Source organism: Hippocampus zosterae, chromosome 1, assembly GCF_025434085.1.
Source record: "Hippocampus zosterae strain Florida chromosome 1, ASM2543408v3, whole genome shotgun sequence".
NCBI lineage: Eukaryota > Metazoa > Chordata > Actinopteri > Syngnathiformes > Syngnathidae > Hippocampus > Hippocampus zosterae.
Genome location: NC_067451.1, coordinates 20,197,545 through 20,221,953, shown reverse-complemented (window position 1 = coordinate 20,221,953; position 24,409 = coordinate 20,197,545). Strand labels below are relative to the sequence as shown.

Genomic DNA, 24,409 nt, shown 5'->3' with positions numbered 1-24,409 from the left:
CATACTGAGAAGTGTTATTTTTAAGTTTGGGGCAGCGCAGAGTGTATATTGAGGTAGAAAAACCAACCAAATAAAAGCACATTAGTGGCCAACTCTTTCCAACAGGCACCAAATAAACGCACCTTGTCAATAATTGAACCTTGTGCTTTGTTAGAGTGAAGTAATGTGATCTCCTAAAAAGGCCCCTGCCGCAGCCAAGGGGTGAGCACATTAGTCTGTCCTCGAGACAAGTTGGCGAAAATGTGATTATTGGGCCAATTTGGGCGCAGGTTCCATTGGATGTGAGGGCTTAAGCAGCTTCCAGAGGAGCGAACACTTTATCTGAAGTAGCCCATGGCCGTGCCTTGTCAGCTCACTGAATGTGGCACAAGGCAAGCATAAACGAGCACTGTGCCAAGCTCAATGGGTCGGCTGGCAAGTGCATGTCTTTCAAATGAATGGTTTTCAACGTTCTATAATCACAATAGGAAGTCACTAAAATATTCCTTCATGGTATGAGTGACGTTAAAAAAAATAAACAATAGTCCCGATCATTTGTTTAGAATTTCAATAACTATGTAGCAAATCGACCAAGAGTATTTTTCCACCTTAAAAATGAATTCATGCAAATGCTTCACCTCATTTGGTATGCCATAAAATTGTTCTGTAATAAAAGAGCTGCATATGGAAAATATGCCCATGTTGATTGACACTGAAAAAGATGCATTCATTTTACAATATTCTTATTATAGACAGCTAGAACTGTTCTGCATATCTACAGCTACCTTCTGCATGATTATGAGTGCTGCATTTTGAGCACTTGGCATTGGATAACTGGCACATAAAATATGAGAACCGTCTCTCAATATGATGACGTGCACATGAGGTGCAAACAGCTGTAATATAATCAAGACATCCCTGATCGTGTCCATCAAAACTTGGCATGAACAACAGGACGCTTGATTTATCATAATTAGATCTTGAAACGACGCTGCAATTTATTCAATATCCGCATGTTACTTTTATCACAGAAAATGAAACATTGACAGTCAGATTTAAGGGAAAAGCTGTTTGAAATAAAGAAGAAATATGAGTGCATGCCATTAAAGCACTTTTTACATAAAATATCAGTTGCGACCTGCTGCTTCCATATATGCAACACAATGTCTGACATTATCTTGATGGTAATCACTACAGGACTTTGAGACTTTGCTTACATAAGGTTGAATGGCGGTTTGTATTATGGGATATATTTCGCCCATCCTGCCAAATTGACGTCCTAACCACATCGACATTCACTCAGTCATCCCAAAACAGCCAATGAAAGGAGCGGATAAGGAGAGGAGGCGGAGGATGGAGCTGCCAGACGTCGCGTTTTGGGGGAGGAGGATGAGGAGGATGGAGCATCACAAACGCCCATCAAAGTTTAACAAACGCCACCACAAGACAGCGCGATCGCTCCAAAGAGGCCTGTTTCACCCGGCAAGCTTGGACGAACCCGACAGACATGGAGACTTCCGCCACTTTGGGACCAGTTTGACCCACTTGTGAGTCCTCCAGACAAAAAAATAAATATATATATATATATATTTATATATTAATCTAGAAGCGCCGAGATGGACCAAGCACCGAGTCCTCCTCCTAAATCGACCCAGCACGAGCCCATCAGCTTCGGTATCGATCAGATCCTGGGAGCCGGTACTGAGTCAGACAACGGGTCCGGAAGACGTCGCGATGTGAGCGGCGGGGACGGTTACTACAGTTTAACGAGCTCGAGCGGGACTAGCGCGCCTTCCTATACGGCTCTGTCCATCTCCCTGTCCGGCGTCATGCCCCCGGTCGAGGCGTCGGGCACCTACGGAGAGAGAAGGAGTGTGGGAAGCCGAGGAGTGATTCGAGTGCCGGCCCACAGACCGGCGACAGCCCCGGGACCGCAAGCTCCGGCTCAGAGTACAGTGCCCGGCTTTGGAGGGCTGTGTTTCCCCTGGATAGGAAACCGGTTCGCTAAGGAAAGGATATCCGGTAGGACAGCGATTCTATTTGCTGAAACATACAGTATACATACTGTGCATACAGGCTATAAATGTCATCACACATATACATTTATGTTTTTAGAGCTTGATCATATTTTCAGTTGACTACGAGACTGATACAACATAAACATCACGAATGAGGGCCTGCTCAACTTAATCCACTTCATTTGTTTAAATTAAAAGGATAGCCCGTGACTCATCCAGGACTTCCTGCTAAATGTTGCACATTTGATGCATTTTAAATCGCCACAAGGGTATTGAAAAGGTAAATAATTTCATATGTAGTCAAATAGAAACTTAGACGGCTTCTTAAACATGTAACAAAATGAAAACAAACTGTGCGTAATTCACAATATGTAAAAAAAACCGTGCATTAACTGTTGATATTTGAGAGTGTTATTTAGATGGTGCAGAAAGAATTTGTCTTGGTTAAAGCATTTAAAATACTATGTCAAGATTCAGTACTCAAGATTCAATATGTTTAATCGTCACGTAATAATAAAAAGACAATAGCAGCAACTAAATTCTTTGCTAGGTTTCTTTGACGTAATGAAAAAATAAGATTCAAGTACACAGTTAAAGCAATGTAATAAGAGCAATTTTAAACCCCCCCCCCCCAAAAAAAAAAACCCCCACTGTGTTGGAATTCAGAAGTAGTTTGGTCAGCGCAAATACAGTATGTAAATGTGCACCGCGTGAAAACGTGACAATGTTTGGACATAAATCGTATTTTCGAAGATAAATTCTACTTGTGCTACATAGACTCACTGTGTCTTTCCGCCCTCATCCAGCAGCTCTGGTTCCATTCTCGGTGACACGGCGGATAGGCCACCCGTACCAGAACCGCACGCCCCCCAAAAGGAAAAAGCCCCGCACGTCCTTTTCAAGAGTGCAGATATGCGAGTTGGAGAAACGTTTCCACCGCCAGAAGTACCTGGCCAGTGCCGAGAGAGCAGCCCTGGCCAAGAGCCTCAAAATGACCGACGCCCAGGTCAAAACCTGGTTCCAGAACCGCAGAACCAAGTGGAGGTGTGTTGATATTAGCTCTTTTATGTGTTTGTATTTTTTAAACCCACGTCCTAAATTGAAAACTAATGGCACTGAGCCACATAAACCCACAGCCAGATTTTACATTTACAATTACTGGTTCAGTGACAAGGAACTAAAAGCCACAGTTTGGGATTTTTATAAACTTTCGAGGGTCTTTAAAAAAAAAAAGTACGACCAAGGCTCTCAGATAATTACAATGTTCACATAAAGTTACAAAACAAAACCTGAAAAAACGTAAAAACGAACTAATTTTTCTTAATCATGCTCATTTACTACATACTCATAAGGCTTATACGCAGCCACAACATGGCATAAGATGAGAGAAGATTCATAGACACACATTTAAAATCTTTAGTAAAAAAAATCCATTATACTGTATATTGATATAAATGGCAAATAAAGACGTAAAATAGGAATGCATTTATTTTTCTAAATCAATGTTATAAAAACGCGAATATTCATGACGTCAGTTATTTGAACGTATAATTTAAAGTATAATGTTGGAGTTTAATGGGGCTGAAATGTTGGCATCGAATATTTTTCTACACTGATGGGTGGAAGGATAGTTCGATAGATAGAAATGTTCCCCAAAACTAATTAAAATATCTTTAACCAAATGTTTACAGTCATACTCTTAACACTCACGATACAATAACGCATCTGGTTCTTTTTTTAATGCTGTGAAACTATTTCTTTTCCCCTTTGTCATTACGATCTCCCTTATTAATATTTGATTTGCGCCCGCGTCAGGAGGCAGACGGCGGAAGAGCGGGAGGCGGAGCGCCAGCAGGCCAATCGGCTCATCCTGCAGCTGCAGCAGTCCGCCCTGCACAAGTCCCTGGGCGAATCCGCCGTGTCCGACCCGCTGTGTGCTCACAACTCCTCCCTCTACGCCTTGCAGAACCTGCAGCCCTGGGCCGAGGACAGGGAATAGAGACGTGACACCAGGTTTCCAATCGATGGGCGTCATCTGTTATTCCGATTAGGACGACGAGATCCGCTTTTTTGGGGCGGGGGGGCGGGGGGGGGGGGGGGCATGTGAGGACTTTAAATCTGCGAGTGAACTTTGATTGATGGGAAATTGCAAGACTAACTGGTGAGAGGATGGGGGACATTTGAGCGGTGAAATTGGACCTTGGATATTTTTGCGAGGGTGAGTGACGCCAATCCCGAAGAAAATAGGACTTCATTTTTCACCTCTGAGACTTTTTCATACATCCCCCAGAAATAAAAGAATCGAAGGGGATAAAAGTGCTCAAAATATTTCATAACATAGTCATTGTCTTCCAATGTGTATTTGTCCTTTTTATTAGGGAGATTACGTGGCACCAGCCAATAGAATGTGTACAAGTGAGGTATCACTCGATATCTCGTGAAATCTCATGAATTTAAAGGACGCATTGAAAGGTTAAACGATCCTATAGGCTCTGTTATGAAAAAGTTAACAGCAAATAAGGTAGTCAGACACATGCACTAAAATTTAGTGTGTCCTGTCAACCAAACAAAAATATAATTCACGTAAATGTTTTGAATTGTACTGCACTTAAAGCCTCACTAGAGCTCATTTATCTAATGATTTATCCCATTTATTTACAGGGCACCAACACAATCACTTGTATATATGACATTCGGTGCGCCCAAAATGTTACACGGTAAATACAATTAAAGAAATTGAGCAAAGAAGCTGTATGTTGATTAATAAAGGTGATGCATGTCCAGTGTTTATTTGTCCTTGTAAGGACGTTAATATGTTTTGTGGGCCAAAAAAGAATGTAGGCTACAGTGTTCTTTGTTGTACTTTTATTGGGTGGAGAACGGTATAAATACAAATGTTTTGTGACCAAATTTTAGGTTTCATCATATCATCAAAAGGTTTCAAGACACAACAAGATAACCAATGATTTTGCCATTGTTTTTTTTTAAAAAAAACGTTTATTGATAAAAAAATTTTTCTTCTTATTCTTTTTTACAACAATTCGGTGCACGCAAAATCATCTGGACAGTTTTTATGTTGTCCGTCAGTCATTACTGCTGTCCCCATATCTGGATGAGCTGCCAAACTGTCGCACTGGAGCCTGTTCTCATGAGAATTTAATAGGATTTGTATGAAAAGTTGTGCGGTGAAGTTGAAAATGAAGAAGTCATTTTGGGGGTGGTGGGATGTGTGCTTAAAGCATAGTTTTTATTATGGAAAAACATTCTATAAAAATAATACCCCACCCCTTCTTCATTATCATAAACATTGTGCTGAAATGCGGTGTTGTGTTGTTGCTGGAGAATCCATTTTGGAAAAGTTCAGTTCAAAACCTTTGTATGATTTCCTATTAAATTCTACTGAGAATTCAGTCCCCACTGTAGTAACACAGAGTGCAGTGGTTAAATTGATGTCCCCGCTATTCTTTTAAACGTCACTGAAACAAAAAGGCTTCTGAAATAACAAATCAGTCTTAGCTTTTTTCATCAAGTCACATTTTTAACCTGCCGCCATACAGTCGACGCACCCTCACAGTGAAAGTTTTGGTCAACGACATTGCAAAGTTCAATCTGAAAGGTTCCTCTGTGTCAATCTGTCTATTTAGCTGCACATAATATGAAAATACATGCTCCGACAAATGTCATTTTATTAATCAGACAAACAAAGAGTTCACATTAGGACACACATGCACTTTCCAGAGGCATTCTCCAACTGTGTGCCAGTAAAATCCCCAAAGTTACTGTCCTCTTGCTGACAGGCCAAAGCGTAAATGCAGGTACTCCACGGTAATTCCAACTATGCCGAATGAGGCAGATATACACAGATGAGCAGGAATGATCCCTTAAGGAAGCAGAAACAACAAATAGAACATTTGATTCAGTATTGTTACAACATTGAGACTCGGACTCCAGACACACTTGGTCAAAAATCGGGTGAACTCTGATGTGACCCCACAGGATATGGCTGCCCTCTTTGTATGGCACACCGACTTAAATAGATCCTTCTACCTGCATGCGTTACAATATTGCTCCTTTTTTGGGGACTGACAAAGAGATTCAAAAGAGGACAGTTATTATCAAACACTTGTGTGCTCAACCAAAAGTGAGAGACTTGAGTATTTTCACAAAATGCACACTTAACAATGTGACAGAAACAAACAAATCAGATAAAAGTCTGAAGGACTTTTTTCCAGATGCATTGACGTTTTCACCATGTTTCAGTACAACACCTTCCATATATTTCAGTGACAGTGGCAAGTCACTTTTTTTGATGATATTCTTTCTTTGCCTCATTTCACTCCGATGAAGCCACAAACTTCTCCCACTTGATCTCTAGATAACATTTTCAAAGAGTTGAAGAGACCTCATGATGTTTTCATCCTGTGTCAAGGGAGAGCATGGAGAATTGATGAGTTGTTCATCTGAAGTCATATTGTTATGCGGCCACCAGAGAGCAGTGTGTACAGGTAAAACATCATTAAACGGGTCACGATCTTTCTAAAAACCAGCTGCACCGGACATGTTAATATAGAACATTTGGCAAGATTTATGTTGGAAACAATCATAATAACGGAAAATAATTGTATAGTTTGCGACATGGGATGAAAGAAATACTGGAGGACACGTTATTAGGTACACCTGCACAGTGTAAATTAAGATCCAGTACAAGAACTGTTTCTACAGTTTCGTTTGAACAAGTATGAAGCAAACAATATATTTCTTACTTTGGCTCTAACTTGTACTACTAGGTCATCTAGCAAAACAGAAATCAAACGACCCCCCCCCCCCAAAAAAAAAAAACCTGTAAAAGTCAGATGGAGCGTACAGATTGGCTTTAAAATGTAATTTAAAATTGTGGAGGGAATTAATATTGCTGAGTGATTGTCTGTTTGACTTGAAGCCAGTGTAGGTTTTTGAGTAGGGATTTTGATGCTTTTGAACCAGGGTGTTCAACTAACAATGTGGGCAGGCAGTATTTTGGACCAGTTGACGTTTCGACAATAATCTGAGTGGTAGACCAACAGGAAGTCTTCCAAGGCGGATCTGACCGGGGCGTCGACAAGGATGGCAGTGTTCTTGGGTGTGAAGGATGCCCTGAGAAATTAATGCATTATGATTTTTTTCTTTCTTTTTTAATTTTTTTATCCATGGTGTATTTTGAAGAAAGCATGTTACAAAAATGATGTTAAGAAATCTGTGAAATGCATTAAATTGTGGAATAAATTGCATAATTAATATCACGGTAAAAAAAAGTCTTACAGGTAGTGTTGTCGTCAAGTCCATGCCAGCCGAGACCAAGACATTATTGAGACTAGAGAGTACCGAGACCGAGATAAGACTTTTGGAGGTCGAGACCAAGACAAGACCAATAACGTATGTCTTTAAAAAATTTAAATTAAAATTAAAAAAAAAAGTAAAAAATGAACACAGCAAAATGACCAGAATCTTTTTTTTTCATTATGTTTGCAATAGTGATGGGAAAATGAAGCTTTTACTTCATGAATCAGTTGGAATTTTTTGACTCCTCTGTTCGACATTGGGTGAAAATTACCTTTGAACTATGACTTGCCATTTGCTAAGCCCCTTTATTTAAATCAATAGTGCCATCATGAACAACTGGTTCGTGAGGCATTCAGAAGCTTCATTTTCCCATCACTATTGGAGAGTGTTCAACTTACAATTTGCTTGGCAAATGAACTCAATATGGTTTTGGAAGGTAAACGTAATTACGGACGAGTTTGTCATTTTTTCAAAATTTGATGCATCTCCTGTCATCTTCATCCACCACTCTGTGTGCACTCCAGGCAACACTGGGAAGGCAGTGCAGCCCCTGCAATTTGCGTTTCACACTAATCACAGTAGTATTGGCCTGGTTTCAACCAGTCTTGACCAAAAATCCCAAATCCGTTCTGTCTGCAACCGAGATGAGACCAAGTAAAAATGCCTTTGATTCCAAAACGAGATGCAGTCTAAAGACCAAATCCATTCCTCAGAACTAAAACCTCACTGACAGGGTCAATCAAAACTAATGATTATATTTTGTGCATCTATTTTATGCATCTCTTGTATTAGACCATAATAGTTTGTGCAGCTGCACCTAATGTGGCCTATGAATGTAAGGAATGTGCATTATAAGAGGAATGGCACAGGTGTGATAATAACATGCAAGAAGGCCCCCTCTGGAACAGTGAGCGAAGCCAAATAGAATTCTGCCATGTGATTGTATTACTCACACCTGCACTGAATGTAAACCAACAACAACAACACCCTTTAACCAAGTTAGCAGCATTCTCAGTCTGCTGTTAAAAAAAGAAATCAAATGTAGCTTACCTCTTGACAAGAATAGATGAATTCATCAATGGTTACTACCCCGTCTCTGTTTTTGTCCATTTTCTGTGGGGAAGAGCACATACCGTATGCTACCAGGTGACTTGTCAAATACATAAATGCAGTTTGCAAATATTCCCATGTGTATATTTGCTTATTTTTGGATTAAGCAAGAAACATTTGTGGCTAACACATATGCCTCACAGCTCTATGGTCCTGGGATCAAATCCTGGCTCTGCCTTTGCTGTGTGGAATTTGAATGCTCTCAATATGTTTACGTGGGTTTTCTGCAGGTACTCTGGACCGCACCCCAGCACATCCACCCGCCCCCTCCACACACACATACATTCCAAAAACACGCAGGTTAGCTTCACTGAAGATTTTAATTGTCCATAGGTGTGACTGTGAGTGTGAATGTTGTTAATGTGCCCAGCATTTGACAGGAAACCAGTCCAGGGTGTATTCTGCTGTTGTGATTATCCTGACAAAATCCAACTCCTATTTTTTTTTCTGGTCATACCATTATTGTAACAGCCATGAGATGTCACCATGCAAACAGTGATAAAGTACCAAATACCGTACACTACAGTGTACAATAAGATACTATACTGTACTGATACACTGCAGATAGAAGGGGCACTCTGCACTCAATCACTAGAACATGTACTGTAGATTTGAATCAAAGAATGAAATCTGCTGCAAACATTTTGTCAAGCAATTTAACGGTGGCTTGTAGACTAAAGTACTTTGAAAAAAAGTAACAAAAAAATCCCAGAGCTGAGACCCCAATGATCGTTGTTTTAATAAGATTAAGATTAAAATATCCTTTATTTGTCCCACACTGGGGAAATTTACAGTCTACAGCAGCAAGATTGTGGGGAGAAAGCAGAAATAAGAAAGACTAAGTGTCTGCATTCACAAAGTAAATGTTACAGGTTCAATGTACACCGTTCATGATAAAAAGAATAGGTCTGTCATCCTTAAATCAAAATGAGCAATTCATATATCATCTTTGGACTTGAAGTTATTAAGGATGTAAAAAAGCAACTCCCCGAATCATCATCTGCCAGTACACATGTATGATGTGTTTATTTTATTCTCCAGTCCAAAGTAGCTTCTCTGCAGTATCGACCAATGACGTTGTCCACTGTTCTTAACCACATAGTGAGAAAATTGATATGGGGATAAGTGACTGAGTATTTTTTATTTGAAAGTTTATTTTAACTTTGTTACCTGAAAGAAGGCATCCACGTGCTGCTTGTGCGCATCTGTTTTCAAGGCGGGGTACGTGTACTTGCCCATCATGTCATAAATGGCTCGGACAATGTCTGTCATCTCCTGTAAAGGACACGCCAAGTCAGAAAAAAACACGTTGAACACATCAAACGCTATTAACGCAAACTGGACACTTTCTTCGGTCCACAATGTCTGATAACAAGAGCTGTAACAAAATGTTGGGTTCCAAAGAGGTAATAATGCTCTGTATTGAGTTACATGCCGTAGCTATAAATTGAACGATAAAAACGATGTTGCCATTGTACCGGAGAACCACTGGAGCAAGATATATTGCTTTGCTCTTACAATTTTTATCTAATTGTCTTGGGGAACACTTTGCAGGTCAGGAGGTACACGTTTGATTCGTTTTTCGCGGTGGTTGACCTTGACTTTAAGTGTGAGCCCAGTATGTGAACTTTTGTAACACACTACTGTTACTCAAAAAAGCCTAAGTGAGCTGAACTTGCGCTATAAGGAGGGGTCAGAAGTGACAAAAGTATTCAAACTGTGTACATCGAGTGGAAGTATCAATACTGTACTAATTAAAAAAAATAAATCATAGTCGTAATCATAGAAGTACTGATTCAATTGTTTGTCTTATGTAAATGTAAAAAGTATAGATTCTAAGGTGAACAAATTGAAAATAAAATTTTACTGACAATCAGAATCAGAATCGCCTTTATTGTCATTGTATGGTATACAACGAAATTTGGGTGCCACTCCTTAGTGCATTTTGAAAAAAAAAAATAGAATAAAATAACATTTTATTTTTACAATACAATACAAACACATTACACATTTTACCAATTTTGCAAAAAAAAAAAAAAAAAAAAGCAAAGAAACTCCTTACAAAATAGTTTCCGTCTTTTATGAACTTGCCTTTACCTTTCCTGCTTGGCTCTCGATGAAGGCAGACGCTTTTTGCTTAGCTCCTGTCCTCCCCCCCACCCTCTCCTTGCTCGCCACTTCGTCTTTGTGCTGTCTTTGTCTAACTTTTCCTAGCCTCCCACTGTATTTTCATCTGAAGAACCAACCATGGAATTAGTTGGCTGGTCTCTCGATGCAATCAACAAAAATTTTTCGACGAAAAGAGCAGGCAATGGGGAGCCGACTTGCCCTTCGGGGACATTTGCTGCCGGATACGCCCTTGATCCATGGAGAAAGTGGAGAATGGTGTGCCTGTCAATACTGTCCGTTGAGGATGTGGAAGACATCTACATTATCGGCCTTCTGATAGTAGGTATGCTGCGGTTTGGTGTTAGCAGCTTCCTGTTCTATCGCAAAATTCAACCGACAGGAGCGGCTTTATTGGAAGTGAAGAAGCTGCCGGTGATTCTGGATGGTTTGGCGCGAATGTCCAACACTCGGACTCAAGCGGTGACTGAGCTCAACCGCAATATAGATGCGATTTTGGAGCGACTCCGTACGATCGACAACAACATGGAGAAGTTGGAATCTGCGCTGCGGAAAGAGATTGCGGATTTGGCTGATAGGCACCAGTGAAGAGATACAGGCCACGGACTCAAGGCTGTCTGAAATTGTTGGCGGCCGTCCCTCCAAAACAAATAACGCTATCTGGACCCTTTCCACCATCACCCCCCCCTCCCCCTTCTCGGCCATGGACTGATAAGCCGAGACTGTCTTCATGAGCAGACCTGACGAAGCAGCTGTGGCCTGTACACGCATACACAACCAGACAATCATACGCGCATACACATCCTTATTATCATCACCGTCTTCATCCCTCCGATTCTTTTCCCCCGTGATTTTGTACGACCTGCGGAGCGCAAGGTGGTCCGTGCAGCTGGTCAGACGGGCCGCGTCGCGGTCACTCCGCCTCCCCTCCCCATTAACCCCCCCCCCCCCACCTTCCCATTCATCCTCCCCCTTATTACATGTTATGTCTTGTGACTTGTTGTAACTGTCATATGCTTATTTATGTGCTAGGGTATTTTATTTTATCCTGGACTTAAATAATCCTCAGAAGAGGATAGTTCAAGCGTGTTCTTTTTCCCCTCTCCCTACCCAGTGCTTTCGCTTCTGAATTCTGACTGTAATTTCCCCATTGCGGGACAAATAAAGGATATCTTATCTTATATACTGTAGGCCTCATACTGAGAAGGGGGGAGGGTGGGATCACTGGACGAATGTTAGTTATTGATACCTGAAAAAAACATCCTATGGACACTGGCTACCAGTAATGTCCTTGTATCAAAGCAACAACTAGCATGAGTGATGTGACCGGCCTGTTTCATTTGGATTAAAACGGCACACCTCTTTGTTGATGTATCCATCACGGTTGATGTCGTAGAGGTTAAAAGTCCACTGGAGCTTCTCTGTGATGGAGCCCCTCAGCAGGATGGACAGAGCCGTTACAAAGTCCTGGCGGAGGAGAAACAAGCATCACACGAGCTGATAATCAGGAAAAGAATCACCGACGTTTACCTCAAACTTTATGATGCCCGATTGTGCCGTGTCAAACGCGTTGAACAAGTAGTGTGCGTAGGTGCTGGCGTCTGCATGAGTGAGCACAAGAACACGTGTCATTGAACGAATGTGCTGGTTGAAAAACAATCACGGCACACAACAAAGATCAACCTCCATGTGGGAAAAATTGGGAGTAGATTTGTTTGAAGGTTTCCTCATTGACAGTTCCACTTGGACACTCCTGGAAAACACACACACACACACACACAAAAGATCTGTGACAAATAGGGAAAACATGACTGAATACACTTGAGTACAGTTGGGTAAATAATTGGAGGTAACCAAAGCATGGCCTCCATTTTATAAACAAATGGCAAGAGACTTTGGCTGCTGTTTAATTATGTAGTTAAAAACTGATTGTTTACTTCAAAAACATTCCACATGCATTTTGTAAAGAGAAAATTTAATCAAAATACGGAAATTAATTAATGCGGAAATGTAATTTACTGTGTGTTTTGTTCTAAAGAGCAGCCTCTGGCTGACAGGATTGAACTTTCATTTCTACGGCATATTTAAATATTTGTGGGATTTCACGCTTGTGCATAATGTTTTTCTAGCAGTGCACCATACGGTCACTGGTCACAACGTTAGGTACAACCTCACAATTTAATGACAGCAATTGATCAGGAATGATTGACACTATTGAGGTGGCTGAACTTTACAAATGTTTATTGTTGTGGTTGGAGTTTGCAGTGAGTGAGCTGCATCATACTGAAAGGTGGTCCGAATATGTAAAATTATTAAATTAAAATAAATAAATTTAATTAAGACTAGGGAACAATATTTTCTTTTTATAATCGGCCAATTAATCAGTTGTCGGATTTTTTTTCCCTGCCAAATATAATTGGCACTGGCCTCAAACAATCCATATCATTTGGACCCCTCTGTGACCGTGTCAATCAAAAAGCTCGAGACAGAACATCTACTGGATCTCAGTAGAGTACCAGTGTACTTCATGAATGGGCTGATGTATGTCTGTATGTAAGTTCTGGTGCTTGCAGTGCTGTATATGTGAAAAAACGTACATTCTTGAACCCCCTGTACAACACTTGGAGTTCTCTTTTACTGAAGTTTGTCTGAGCCTCGAGCTGATCTAGGCCTTCCGGTCGATGGCACACCATGGTCATCTCCAGGTCGTCATCAGCGTTGTCTGGTGACACACAAACAAAAGGAAGTAGGTGACACAGGCATTACTTACATCCATAGTTCTTCCCAGGTGACGTTGGGCGAGAGACGGAGAACACCCTGGGATGGTCGCCAGTCAATCACTGGGCACATGTCGACAGCTATTCACTCACGTTGACCCCAATTAATGATTTGAAGTCTTTTATTAACTTAACATAGCCAGAGAAAACCCACACAAGCACGAGGAGAATATGCAAACTCCACACATAGGCCATAGCTGAGATTCAGCCCCACTGCTCCTTACAAAAGAGCTTGTGATGTTTTTTTCATAGGGAAAACAGCGCCCGGTAATGTTATTTTGTAAACCATATGGTAATAACATAAGCGAATAGAATGTAATAAATGTAACGGTTTGTGCATCATGTTTAATTCCTTGCGGCTTCTTTTGGCGACCTTGTATAAATATTCTGCATTCATGAAGTCATGAATGAAAGTGATTTTCACAACTACTATACGCGACAAAGTAAACCAAGTAATTGTTCTTATTTTGCAGTGGCTAAAGAAAATAAACCCGTGAGTATTGTTTTGCATCAGTCCAACATGTTCCTGCAACATTTGTGGTTGAAATACACACTTTCTGTTTTTATATTTAGCTTGACTGTCAACTTAACTTGGCGTGTCACGAAACAATTTGAAAGACATGGGGAAGAGCAGAGAATGAGCCTTGCAAGTGCACAGAGGTTGAGGTCAGTTGAATGACTCCTCCTCTTATTGGCCCAACATGAATGACTCATTACACTCATCACTGCCAGGGAAATGAGAGAGGACTAACCACCAATGACTCAAATGACACAAAACACACACATGCAGGCCTGTGGCCAATTGTGCTAAAAGCAGATTGAGATCAATTTATCTAGCTATCACTGACAACATAGACTCTTCCCTTGCCAGTGCCAAGTACGGTACTGTATATCGAGTCACATTGCTCAGGGATGTGTCTGTCTTCCCAAGTGGGGAGGTGTGTTTTGGAGGAGAGCTCACCGTTTGATAAATTGTCTCCATTAAAGCCTCATATTTACCCCTAAACAACAACGGGAGGTTGAATTGAGCACAAAATGACTCCTTCTTTGCATACTATAACTAATAACCAAAAATACACCCACCGAGACAAGCATAAGCGCCTTGTGCGCTTGACTTAATTTTACACGAACTATGCAGTATGCCATGACCATTAAATACCGGTAGAGGGCGGCAGAACTTAACATAAACTCTGCGAAATTTGAAGGGAATATTATTGTGGGAAGGGAAGGGTTGTGATAGCATTGCTGTTTCTTCGTGACATCAAACCCAGTCAGAGTAAAATATGCAGCACGTTAAGGGCAAATGAGCTCCTATTTTCATTGCACTTATCGGCCTCCAAAAATTTCCAAAACAATCACTTGCGAGAAAAGAGATGATGTTGTTGATGTTCTTTTTTTTATGTATGTATGCATGTTTGTTGCCACAATATAGTTATGAGATTCACACAAAAATCTAATCCGTAACAATGAAATAGGTGCTATCTGCACACACAATAGTCAGTGAGTTTACTATTTATTCCCACTAACACTTCAGAAAAATGTTTGCATTTTTTGCTACAAGCGGCACTGCCTGAAGTGATACTTATGCCATTTGCAGCAATAAAAGGTTAGTATTTGGCTAGAATTAATTTGGTAACGTTATTACTTTTCATGTATATCAGTGGGTGTCAAACTCAGGTCCTGGAGGGCTGCTGCCCTGCATGTTTTCCAAGTCTCCCTGTTGCAACACACCTGATTCAAATGAACTGGTTCAATGTCAGGATTTCACAGAGCTTGCTGATGATGTGATCATTTTGAATCAGCTGTGTTGCAACTGAGTTTGAAACCGCTGATGTATATTCATTTTCCAATCCCCTTATCCTCACAAGGGTCTCGGGGAGTGCTGTAGCCTACCCCAGCTGTCTTCGGGCAATAGGCGGGGGACACCCTGAACCGGTTGCCAGCCAATCGCAGCGCACACAGAGACGAACAACCACCCGCGCTCACACTCACACCTAGGGACCATTTGGAGTGTTCAATCAGCCTGCCATGCATGTTTTTGGAATGTGGGAGGAAACCGGAGTACCTGGGGAAAACCCACGTAGGCCCGGGGAGAACATGCAAACTCCACACAGGGAGGCCGGAGCTGGAATCGAACCCGGTACCTCTGCACTGTGAGGTCGACGCACTAACCACTCGTCCACCGGGCTGCCCGCAGTGAAATGTGATTTTCTCAATTTCTGGACAATTCTGTGCATCCAAGCTTCCAACTGTAACAACAGTTTGGGGAAGGAACCCACATACTGTATGTATTAATGGACACAATGCTCCACAGACGCATAAACCACTGGTCCACCGGGCCGCCCCTGATGTATATTGAATACAATACAACAATAACAATCATCATATAGCTCACCACCATGTTCATTAAAAATGTCACTAATATGCGAATTTTGGACTAGATTGCACAAAGACATACACACGAAGCTGTGCCGATTGCATCTATAGCATTAATACCGAAAGAATGAAGCCATTTAATTTCCAGTAAATACTATGAAATAGGTCTCCTTATTTTAAATACTCTCCTACTAAATGATAGAAGGTCCAATTATCCTCAAATAAACTTCATTCTTAAATGACAGCATATATACTGTACATGTTGTGACGTTTTTTGTTTGGCTTAATGAAGGTTGTACAGTAGTGGCGACAAACTTCAGTGTGTACAAGTACAGTCAACAGGGGGCTCTGCTGTATCAAGAGAAAGTGTCAATTGATGCTTCACTTCATTTATAGTGGCTGCACTGTCTCTACAGTTTAATGTTGCATCAAGGGCAGAATTTAATTTAATTTGATAGGCATTCAAACCATGTTCAGCCATATAAATATCTTTTAATAAGGATGGTAAAATACATTAAGGGTTAGCACTAGTGGTCATTTGCCTCTTGGTGTGACCGCTGTGCAGCATGTCTCTCTGGATTTCATGAACAGTGTGTGGGGCATGGCGGCTTTAATACACAAGCCTAAGAAAACAGAAGAATTGCTTCACTGTGAATGGAAACGAAAAACATCAGTGTGAATCGATTTGGGGGCTAATGAGCTTAAAAGGAGGTGATCGAGTGATTGTGCAGTCCGTGGGGGATTGAGCTCCATGGGAAAATGGAATGGAAATGGCAAGGTGAACTATTCTGCGATTGGGGCAGGGCACAAGATTTTAACAATATGTAGTTTCATTTGCAATTGAACTGCACTGCTTCATGCTGTGTTTGTTTTATTTTTGGTTAGCTACATGAGACAAAGAGAAGCCGCTCCAGATCACTACCAACTTCAACAACAAAAACAATGAGCCTACTTTTCTTTTAAAAGAAGATTTCATCATTGAATGGTGCAGGTAAACTCATGAAGTGGCTGATGAATGCAGATTCAAAAGTGCATAACAGACTCACAGACATGAATCATCATGCCTGTTTTATCCATCCATCCATCCATCCATCCATCCATCCATCCATCCATCCATCCATCCATCCATCCATCCATCATCTACCGCTTATCCGGGGCCGGGTCGCGGGGGCAACAGCTTTAGGAGGGAAGCCCAGACTTCCCTCTCCCGAGCTACTTTGTCCAGCTCTCCCCGGGGGATCCCGAGTCATTCCCAGGCAAGCTGGGTGACATAGTCTCTCCAACGTGTCCTGGGTCTTCCTCGGGGTCTCCTCCCGGTGGGGCATGACCGGAACACCTCACCGGGGAGGCGCTCAGGAGGCATCCGAATCAGATGCCTAAGCCACCTCATCTGGCTCCTCTCGATATGGAGGAGAAGCGGCTCGACTCTGAGCCCCTCCCGGATGACCGAGCTTCTCACCTTATCTCTAAGGGAGAGCCCAGACACCCTGCGGAGAAAACTCATTTCGGCCGCTTGTAACCGTGATCTCGTTCTTTCGGTCACGACCCATAGCTCGTGACCATAGATGAGGGTTGGAACGTAGATCGACCGGTAAATTGAGAGCTTCGCCCTTTGGCTTAGCTCCTTCTTCACCACGACAGACCGATACAACGTCCGCATCACAGCAGACGCTGCACCAATCCGCCTGTCGATCTCCCGCTTCCTTCTGCCCCCACTTGTGAACAAGACCCGGAGATACTTGAACTCCTCCACTTGGGGCAAGACCTCCTCCCCGACCTGGAGGGGGCACTCCACCCTTTTTCGACTGAGGACCATGGTTTCAGATTTGGAGGTGCTGATCTTCATCCCAACCGCTTCACACTCGGCTGCGAAACGCTCCAGTGAGAGTTGGAGAGCCCTGTTTGAAGGAGCCAACAGCACCACATCATCTGCAAAAAGCAGGGATGCAATACTGAGGCCCCCAAAACTGACCCCCTCAACGCTTCGGCTGCGCCTAGAAATTCTGTCCATAAAGGTTATGAACAGAATCGGCGACAAAAGGCAGCCTTGGCGGAGTTCTACCCCCACTGGAAACGATTCCGACTTACTGCCGGCAATGCGAACCAAACTCTGACATCGGTGGTATAGTGACAGAACAGCCCATATCAGGGGGTTCGGTATCCCAAACCCTCGAAGCACCCCCCACAGAACTCCCCGAGGGACACGGTCAAACGCCTTCTCTAAGTCCACAAAACACATGTAGACTGGTTGGTCGAATTCCCACATACCCTCATGGACCCTGCTAAGGGTGTAGAGAGCTGGTCCACTGTTCCACGGCCGGGACGAAAACCACACTGCTCCTCCTCAATCTGAGGCTCGACTTCCTGACGGACCCTCCTCTCCAGCACCCCTGAATAGACCTTACCAGGGAGGCTGAGGAGTGTGATCCCTCTATAGTTGAACACACCCTCCGGTCCCCCTTTTTAAAAAGAGGGACTACCACCCTGGCCTGCCAATCCAGAGGCACTCTCCCTGTTGACCACGCGATGTTGCAGAGGCGTGTCAACCAGGACAGCCCCACAACATCCAGAGCCTTGAGGAACTCCGGGCGGATCTCATCCACCCCTGGGGCCTTGCCACCGAGGAGCTTTTTAACCACATCGGTGACTTCAGCCACAGAGATAGGACAGCCCACCTCAGAGTCCCCGGGCTCTGCTTCCTCCAAGGGAGACGTGTTGGTGGAGTTGAGGAGGTCTTCGAAGTACTCTGCCCACCGGTTCACAACGTCCCGAGTCGAAGTCAGCAGCGCCCCATCCCCATTGTACACAGTGTTAGTGGTGCACTGCTTCCCCCTCCTGAGACATCATATGGTGGACCAGAATTTCCTCGAAGCCGTCCGGAAGTCGGCTTCCATGGCCTCAGCAAACTCTTCCCACGCTCGGGTTTTTGCCTCGGCGATCACCGAAGCTGCGTTCCGCTTGGCCAGTCGATACCCGTCAGCTGCCTCTGGGGTCCCACAGGCCATAAAGGCTCGATAGGACTCCTTTTTCAGCTTGACGGCATCCCTTACTGTCCACCAGCGAGTACGGGGGTTGCCGCCACGACAGGCACCAACCACCTTACGGCCACAACTCAGATTGGCCGCCTCAACAATAGAGGCACGGAACATGGTCCACTCGGGCTCAATGTCCCCCGCCTCCCCCAGAACATGGGAAAAGCTCTGTCGAAGGTGGGAGATGAAACTCCTTCTGACAGGGGATTCCGCCAGACGCTCCCAACAAACCCTCACAATACGTTTGGGTCTGCCAGGACGGACCGGCATCTTCCCCCACCATCGGAGCCTACTCACCACCAGGTGGTGATCAGTTGACAGCTCCGCCCCTCTCTTCACCCGAGTGTCCAGAGCATGCGGCCGCAAATCCGATGATACAACTACAAAGTCGATCATCAAACTGCGGCCTGGGGTGTCCTGGTGCCAAATGCACATATGGACACCCTTTTGTTTGAACAAGGTGTTCGTTATGGACAATCCGTGGAGAGCACAGAAGTCCAATAACAAAACACAACTCGAGTTCTGATCGGGGGGGCCGTTCCTCCCAATCACGCCCCTCCAGGTCTCACTGTCATTGCCCATGTGAGCCTTGAAGTCCCCCAGCAGAACAAGGGAGTCCCCAGCAGGAGTACTCCCAGAGAGGTGACATTCCATGTCCCAAGAGCTAGCTTCTGCAGCCGAGGATCGGACCGCCAGGGTCCCCGCCTTTGGCTGCCGCCCAGCTCACATTGCACCCGACCCCTTTGGCCCCTCTCATGGGTGGTGAGCCCATGGGAAGGGGGACCCACGTTGCCTCTTCGGGCTGTGCCCGGCCGGGCCCCATTGGTGTAGGCCTGGCCACCAGGCGCTTGCCAACGAGCCCCACCTCCAGGCCTGGCTCCAGAGTGGGGCCCCGGTGACCCGCGTCCGGGCAAGGGAAACCTTGGTCCATCTAGTATATTCATCATAAGGGTCTATGAGCCGTGCTTTGTCTGGCCCCTCACCTAGAACCTGTTTGCCATGGGTGACCCTGCCAGGGGCATAAAGCCCCAGACAACTTAGCTCCTAGGATCATTGGGACACGCAAACCCCTCCACCACGGTAAGGTGACGGCTCACGGAGGGGTGCCTGTTTTATATCAACGATAAAACCCCAGAAATTAATTACAATGAAACCAAGCTCACAGTGCTTTGTTTCTTGTTTTGTGTGACTGCCGATTTAAAATGTAATGGTCTGTGACGTAATGTGAGGAAAGCAACACATTGGCCATTTATCCTCTTTCCACATTCTAAGTGATGAATCATCGCAGTGCTCATATCAGGAGTATCAGTGCAATCACTAACTCATTCATGAATACGACAGGCAAATACAGCGAAATTGTGAACAATTTGGAATGTGATCAAGTTTTTGCTACAGCACCATCTTGTCATCGGGGACATTCAAGCAAACGTCTTCCACACGCCTCTATCTTGTCTTTCTAGACCCAACCTCCTGAATGGATTCCGAAACAAACCTAAGCCAAAGCAGCTCTTCCATTTGCTGCAAAAACATTATAACCTGTTGAGTTTACACTGTGACTGAAATCCTGAATTCATTTCATCTGGCACCCGTTCGAGGGATTAAAGTGGCGGCTTGAATGTCAGCAGAGAAAAGGCTGCCTGTCACTTCCCCTGCACAGCTGGCAGACACACCAAAGAAGATCATTTTGTTCAACCTCAGCCGCAAAATTCTTTCCATTTTCTATACTGCTTGACCTCAGCAGGGTCATGGGGAACTGGAGCAAATCCCATCTGACTTTGGGTGCCTAGCGGGGTATACCCTGGATTGGTCACGGTCAATGGCAAGGCACAAAAATAGACACACCACCCATTGACACTCACATTCACACCTTTGGATACATTTCAATGAAATTAAAGTGCATGTTTTTGGAGTGTGGGAGGGAGTCACAGTGTGTGGTGAGGAAGGGGATAAGACATAAGCACATAAGCATAACATGGAAACTCCACACAGGAAGCCTCTCAAATGTGAAGCAGACATGCTAACCACAACAACACTGTACCGCGAGCTCCAAGATTGATTTCCTTATATCCTCCATCATCTTTTTATTTCGCTGAGGTCGTGAGGTTGAACCTTTCTTTGTGGAGTGTTCTCCCTGTGCCTGCGTGGGTTTTCTCCAGATATTCCAGTTTCCTCCCACATTCCAAAAACATGCAGAGCAACACTCTAAATTGTCCCTCGGCACGATTGTGAGCATGAATGGTTGTTCATCTATGTGTGCCCTGCGATTGGCTGGCAACCAGTTCAGGGTGCCCCCCGCCTACTGCCCAAAGACAGCTGGGATAAGCTCCAGCACACCCGTGACCCTCGTGAGGATAAGCGGTTCAGTTCATGGATGGATGGATCTCTCTTTTTCCCCTAACAAAGCTCATAAATCACTACTATCCTCTTCATTTTCTTCCCTTACTGCCCACTTACTTCTTATGACATTTACATGAAGGGAATTAGCCTAATCTGCAGCACAAGCAGGGATGGAGAAGGTTTGCGCTCACTTATAAGGGTGGATGTGGCTCTCCAAGACATTAGAAGCATATCTTAAAAATAGACTTCAGCTGCCATAGCCCAAATTATAGCATGCAAGAGCTGCAGGCGCGATAACGTTTTACAACGTGATTTTAGGATCTCATCCACAGTTTCATTGTTTACAGTTTCACTGTTGCATGAGCCTAATTTACTGCAAGCCATTCGCATATACTGTACTCTCTATGAGAGACAGCCACTTGTATGCGGTCACACATTCTCAAAGGTGATCAAGTAATGTAGCTGATTTTTTTGCAGAGTGTTATTTGTAAAACAAGGTAAAACTGCACCTCCATCTCAGATGGCTCTTACTTGGGAGTAACTGTCACATGCAATTAATGAGGGGCAAGTCAAAATGAGGACCCCGACTACACTCACATGAAGCTGCACATTGCCCTCAGCATGACTCTGAATGACCTTACAGACTGACATGACTTATGTGGGTATTCTGAAAAGTAAAAAAAAAAAAAAAGGGACAATCTGAGGTGAAGAATCGCATGGCTGCTGGGCTAAAGCACATGCACTTAACACTTAGCAACAACACACTTGGCCATACTTGTTAACTTTCGGCTATAATAATGGAACTTGGATTAAATTAGTTCATCCAAATCAAGTCTGGGTGATTTTAGCAGCGTAAATCTTAGCTCCACATAATCTGCGTATCAGTGCATAAAAACTCCTTTTGCACAAAGTTGGTTCAAGTAAAATGAAAGTTTGATGGTGTTTCAGATCAATTTAACCTATTCCAGCTGGCTCGGGCACTAGGTGGGGTACATCCTAAAATGGCCGTCATTCAATCACAGGTCACATATAGACAAACTAGAATTCAGTCACAACCAACACCTGCGTGGGGAAAATCATGCAAAATGAACTAAACACAGAAGGCCAGAACTGAGGTTCAAATTTAAAACTAAAAACTAAGATAGATGTTCTAACCACTAGATCACCAAGCTGGCCGTTCCAGATGACATCCAGAGTGATTTTCATGGCATCTCAACAAAGGCTGATGTAAACAAGCCCTGTTCAGAGACTTTTGCACACAGGCATCAGAGGGCTGTGGCATCTATGGTAATAATTGTTGAACCAACACTCGACAGCAGAACATTTTCAAAATTGCTTCCAAAATGGATTTGGCAAAACACCAAGTGATGCTGGAAAGGGAAGCCTATAGCTTGACTCAGGCAGAGTACAAAGCACTCGTGGCCTGTCATTGACCTTGACTTTAAAAAAATGTCTGACAGCAGGAGGAGGAACTTCTCATTCCAGAGGCGAATGACAGGGGAAGCCCCCCTTTATTACTTTGGTGAGGATCACAGGTGAGGTGAGGAAATTCCCTCTGTAACACATCAGGCTGAGATAAACCGAAGGTCACAGATAGCTCTGTCCCTCAAGATACAAGACTAATGTTGTCAGGTTTTGCATGATGGTAGGTAGGGGACCCCAAAAAGCAGGAGGAGTGAGCAAAACATTGTAACAAAAACACTTACAGAAGTACACTGGAAAACGGAAGTATACAATGCCCTGAAAACCACAGGAAGCCAAAGTAGCAACAAAAAAAAAACTATAACAGAAACAAAAATATGACAGGAGCACGCACACCCACACAATGACCGAACAAAGACTGAGAGAACCAAAGCAACTACAGGGAACTAAATCCAAGCAAAGTGGCGGGACAACAAGAAACACCTTTACAAGACACAAAGGGTTGAGGAAGCTGATTGGTTAAACACAAAGGGACCTGGATGAGAACAGCTGGTGGAGACAAAAAAGGGCACATGAGGGAACAAAACTAAATAGAACTGAAACAAAACATAACCAATGTACCCCAATGTACAAAGTAAATGTATGTATTTGTTTTGGGTCTTAATGTGGACCGAGCCGCAAAAAATAAAATTATTGTTGTATAAAGCCATGTGTCAAACTCAAGGCCTGGGGACCAAATCTGGTCCACCACAGCATTATATATGGCCCCATGATCATTTCTAAAATATGTACCGAAATGTCAAATTGTCAGGTGTAATAATAACATGGAGATTTTGCAATAATTCTTGGCCCCTGTTTACACTCATTTGAAATAAGTGAACAACCAACAAATATATCGTTTACTGATTTCAAAACTAGTAATCCATCAATTTCTTGTTTACAAGTATTAATACGATGTGATGATTAAACATCAATTCGGCCCTATAACTACTCTTAATATAACTACTAAGAGGTTCATTCCTCATATTGTATCCCTGAAGTTACACAGGTAACAACAAAATCCCTCATTCACTCAGATATGAGTCATATCTATATATCTATCTGTCCATCCATCCATCCATCCATCCATCCATCCATCCATCCATTCATTCATTCATCTTCTATACCGCTTGATCCTCACTAGGGTCGCGGGGGTTGCTGGAGCCTATCCCAGCTATCTCCGGGCAGTAGGCGGGGGACACCCTGAATCGGTTGCCAGCCAATCGCAGGGCACACAGAGACGAACAACCATTCGCACTCACACTCACACCTAGGGACAATTTAGAGTGTTCAATCAGCCTGCCATGCATATTTTTGGAATGTGGGAGGAAACCGGAGCACCCGGAGAAAACCCACGCAGGCCCGGGGAGAACATGCAAACTCCACACAGGGAGGCCGGAGCTGGAATCGAACCCGGTACCTCTGCACTGTGAAGCCGACGTGCTAACCACTGGACTACCGGGCCGCCTCCATCCATCCATCCATCCATCCATCCATCCATCAATCTATCAATGCATTCTCAGAGTGCAGTCTTTGAGATCCCCAATCCGGCCTGTTATATATCTTCCAGGATCATTATCAGGGTTGTCAGAGCGTGCTGATGAGCTGATCATTTGAATTAGGTACATTGGAAAAGGGAGGGATAGACAGTAAAAGAGGCTCGGTAGAGGCAGTTGTGGAGTGGACTTAGGCAAGCCTTCCTGATACCAAATCACTCTAGCAATAATCAATACCATGAGTGTGATTCATGTCTGTAAGGGCCTATATTAACTTTTATTCATAAAAATGCACTTGGATGGATGCAGTTTAACATAGGTCACATACACATCAGTTGCTGCACACTAAAAACAGTCACTGTATGTCCAAAAGAACA

The 24,409-nt window shown here is 43.5% G+C and overlaps 3 protein-coding genes across 11 annotated transcripts in view; 1 reads left to right on the top strand and 2 right to left on the bottom strand.

Moving 5' to 3' along the window:
- Positions 1-1,291: 1,291 nt before the first annotated feature.
- Positions 1,292-4,705, top strand: LOC127603858 (T-cell leukemia homeobox protein 3-like). Of its 2 annotated transcripts, none has more exons than XM_052070541.1 (3): positions 1,292-2,001; positions 2,807-3,041; positions 3,813-4,705. In XM_052070541.1, the coding sequence occupies exons 1-3, from the start codon at positions 1,596-1,598 to the stop codon at positions 3,994-3,996; spliced, it is 825 nt and encodes a 274-aa protein (XP_051926501.1). In that variant the 5' UTR covers positions 1,292-1,595; the 3' UTR covers positions 3,997-4,705. The 2 variants fall into 2 exon arrangements, with proteins under 2 accessions (XP_051926501.1, XP_051926492.1); XM_052070532.1 differs by having other exon boundaries at positions 1,294-2,001; positions 2,804-3,041.
- LOC127603884 (Kv channel-interacting protein 1-like) overlaps positions 4,086-24,409 on the bottom strand; it is a 61,558-nt gene continuing 41,234 nt past the window's right edge. For 3 of the 8 annotated variants that reach the window (XM_052070602.1, XM_052070612.1, XM_052070621.1), the window contains 7 exons: positions 13,151-13,275; positions 12,237-12,306; positions 12,084-12,154; positions 11,913-12,020; positions 9,597-9,701; positions 8,367-8,429; positions 6,838-7,130 (listed from right to left, as the gene is read on the bottom strand). In XM_052070602.1, the coding sequence (XP_051926562.1) occupies positions 6,990-7,130; positions 8,367-8,429; positions 9,597-9,701; positions 11,913-12,020; positions 12,084-12,154; positions 12,237-12,306; positions 13,151-13,275 (683 nt within the window). In that variant the 3' untranslated portion in view covers positions 6,838-6,989. The other 5 variants (XM_052070631.1, XM_052070574.1, XM_052070583.1 and 2 more) reach the window with 4 other exon arrangements.
- The window catches only part of LOC127603921 (uncharacterized), a 40,309-nt gene continuing 34,039 nt past the window's right edge, over positions 18,140-24,409 (bottom strand). Inside the window, exon 2 of the mRNA XM_052070644.1 lies at positions 18,140-18,279. The gene's annotated coding sequence lies outside the window, so the exon portion shown is untranslated. The remainder of the gene's footprint in view (positions 18,280-24,409) is intronic.

What these genes read in the sequence shown, in the direction of transcription:
- LOC127603858 (XM_052070532.1), top strand. Translation starts at nt 1,596, where the DNA reads ATGGACCAAGCACCGAGTCCTCCTCCTAAATCGACCCAGCACGAGCCC. An exon ending in CGCTAAGGAAAGGATATCCG is followed by an intron (nt 2,002 to 2,803) that starts GTAGGACAGCGA and finishes GCCCTCATCCAG; the next exon opens with CAGCTCTGGTTCCATTCTCG. An exon ending in AACCGCAGAACCAAGTGGAG is followed by an intron (nt 3,042 to 3,812) that starts GTGTGTTGATAT and finishes CGCCCGCGTCAG; the next exon opens with GAGGCAGACGGCGGAAGAGC.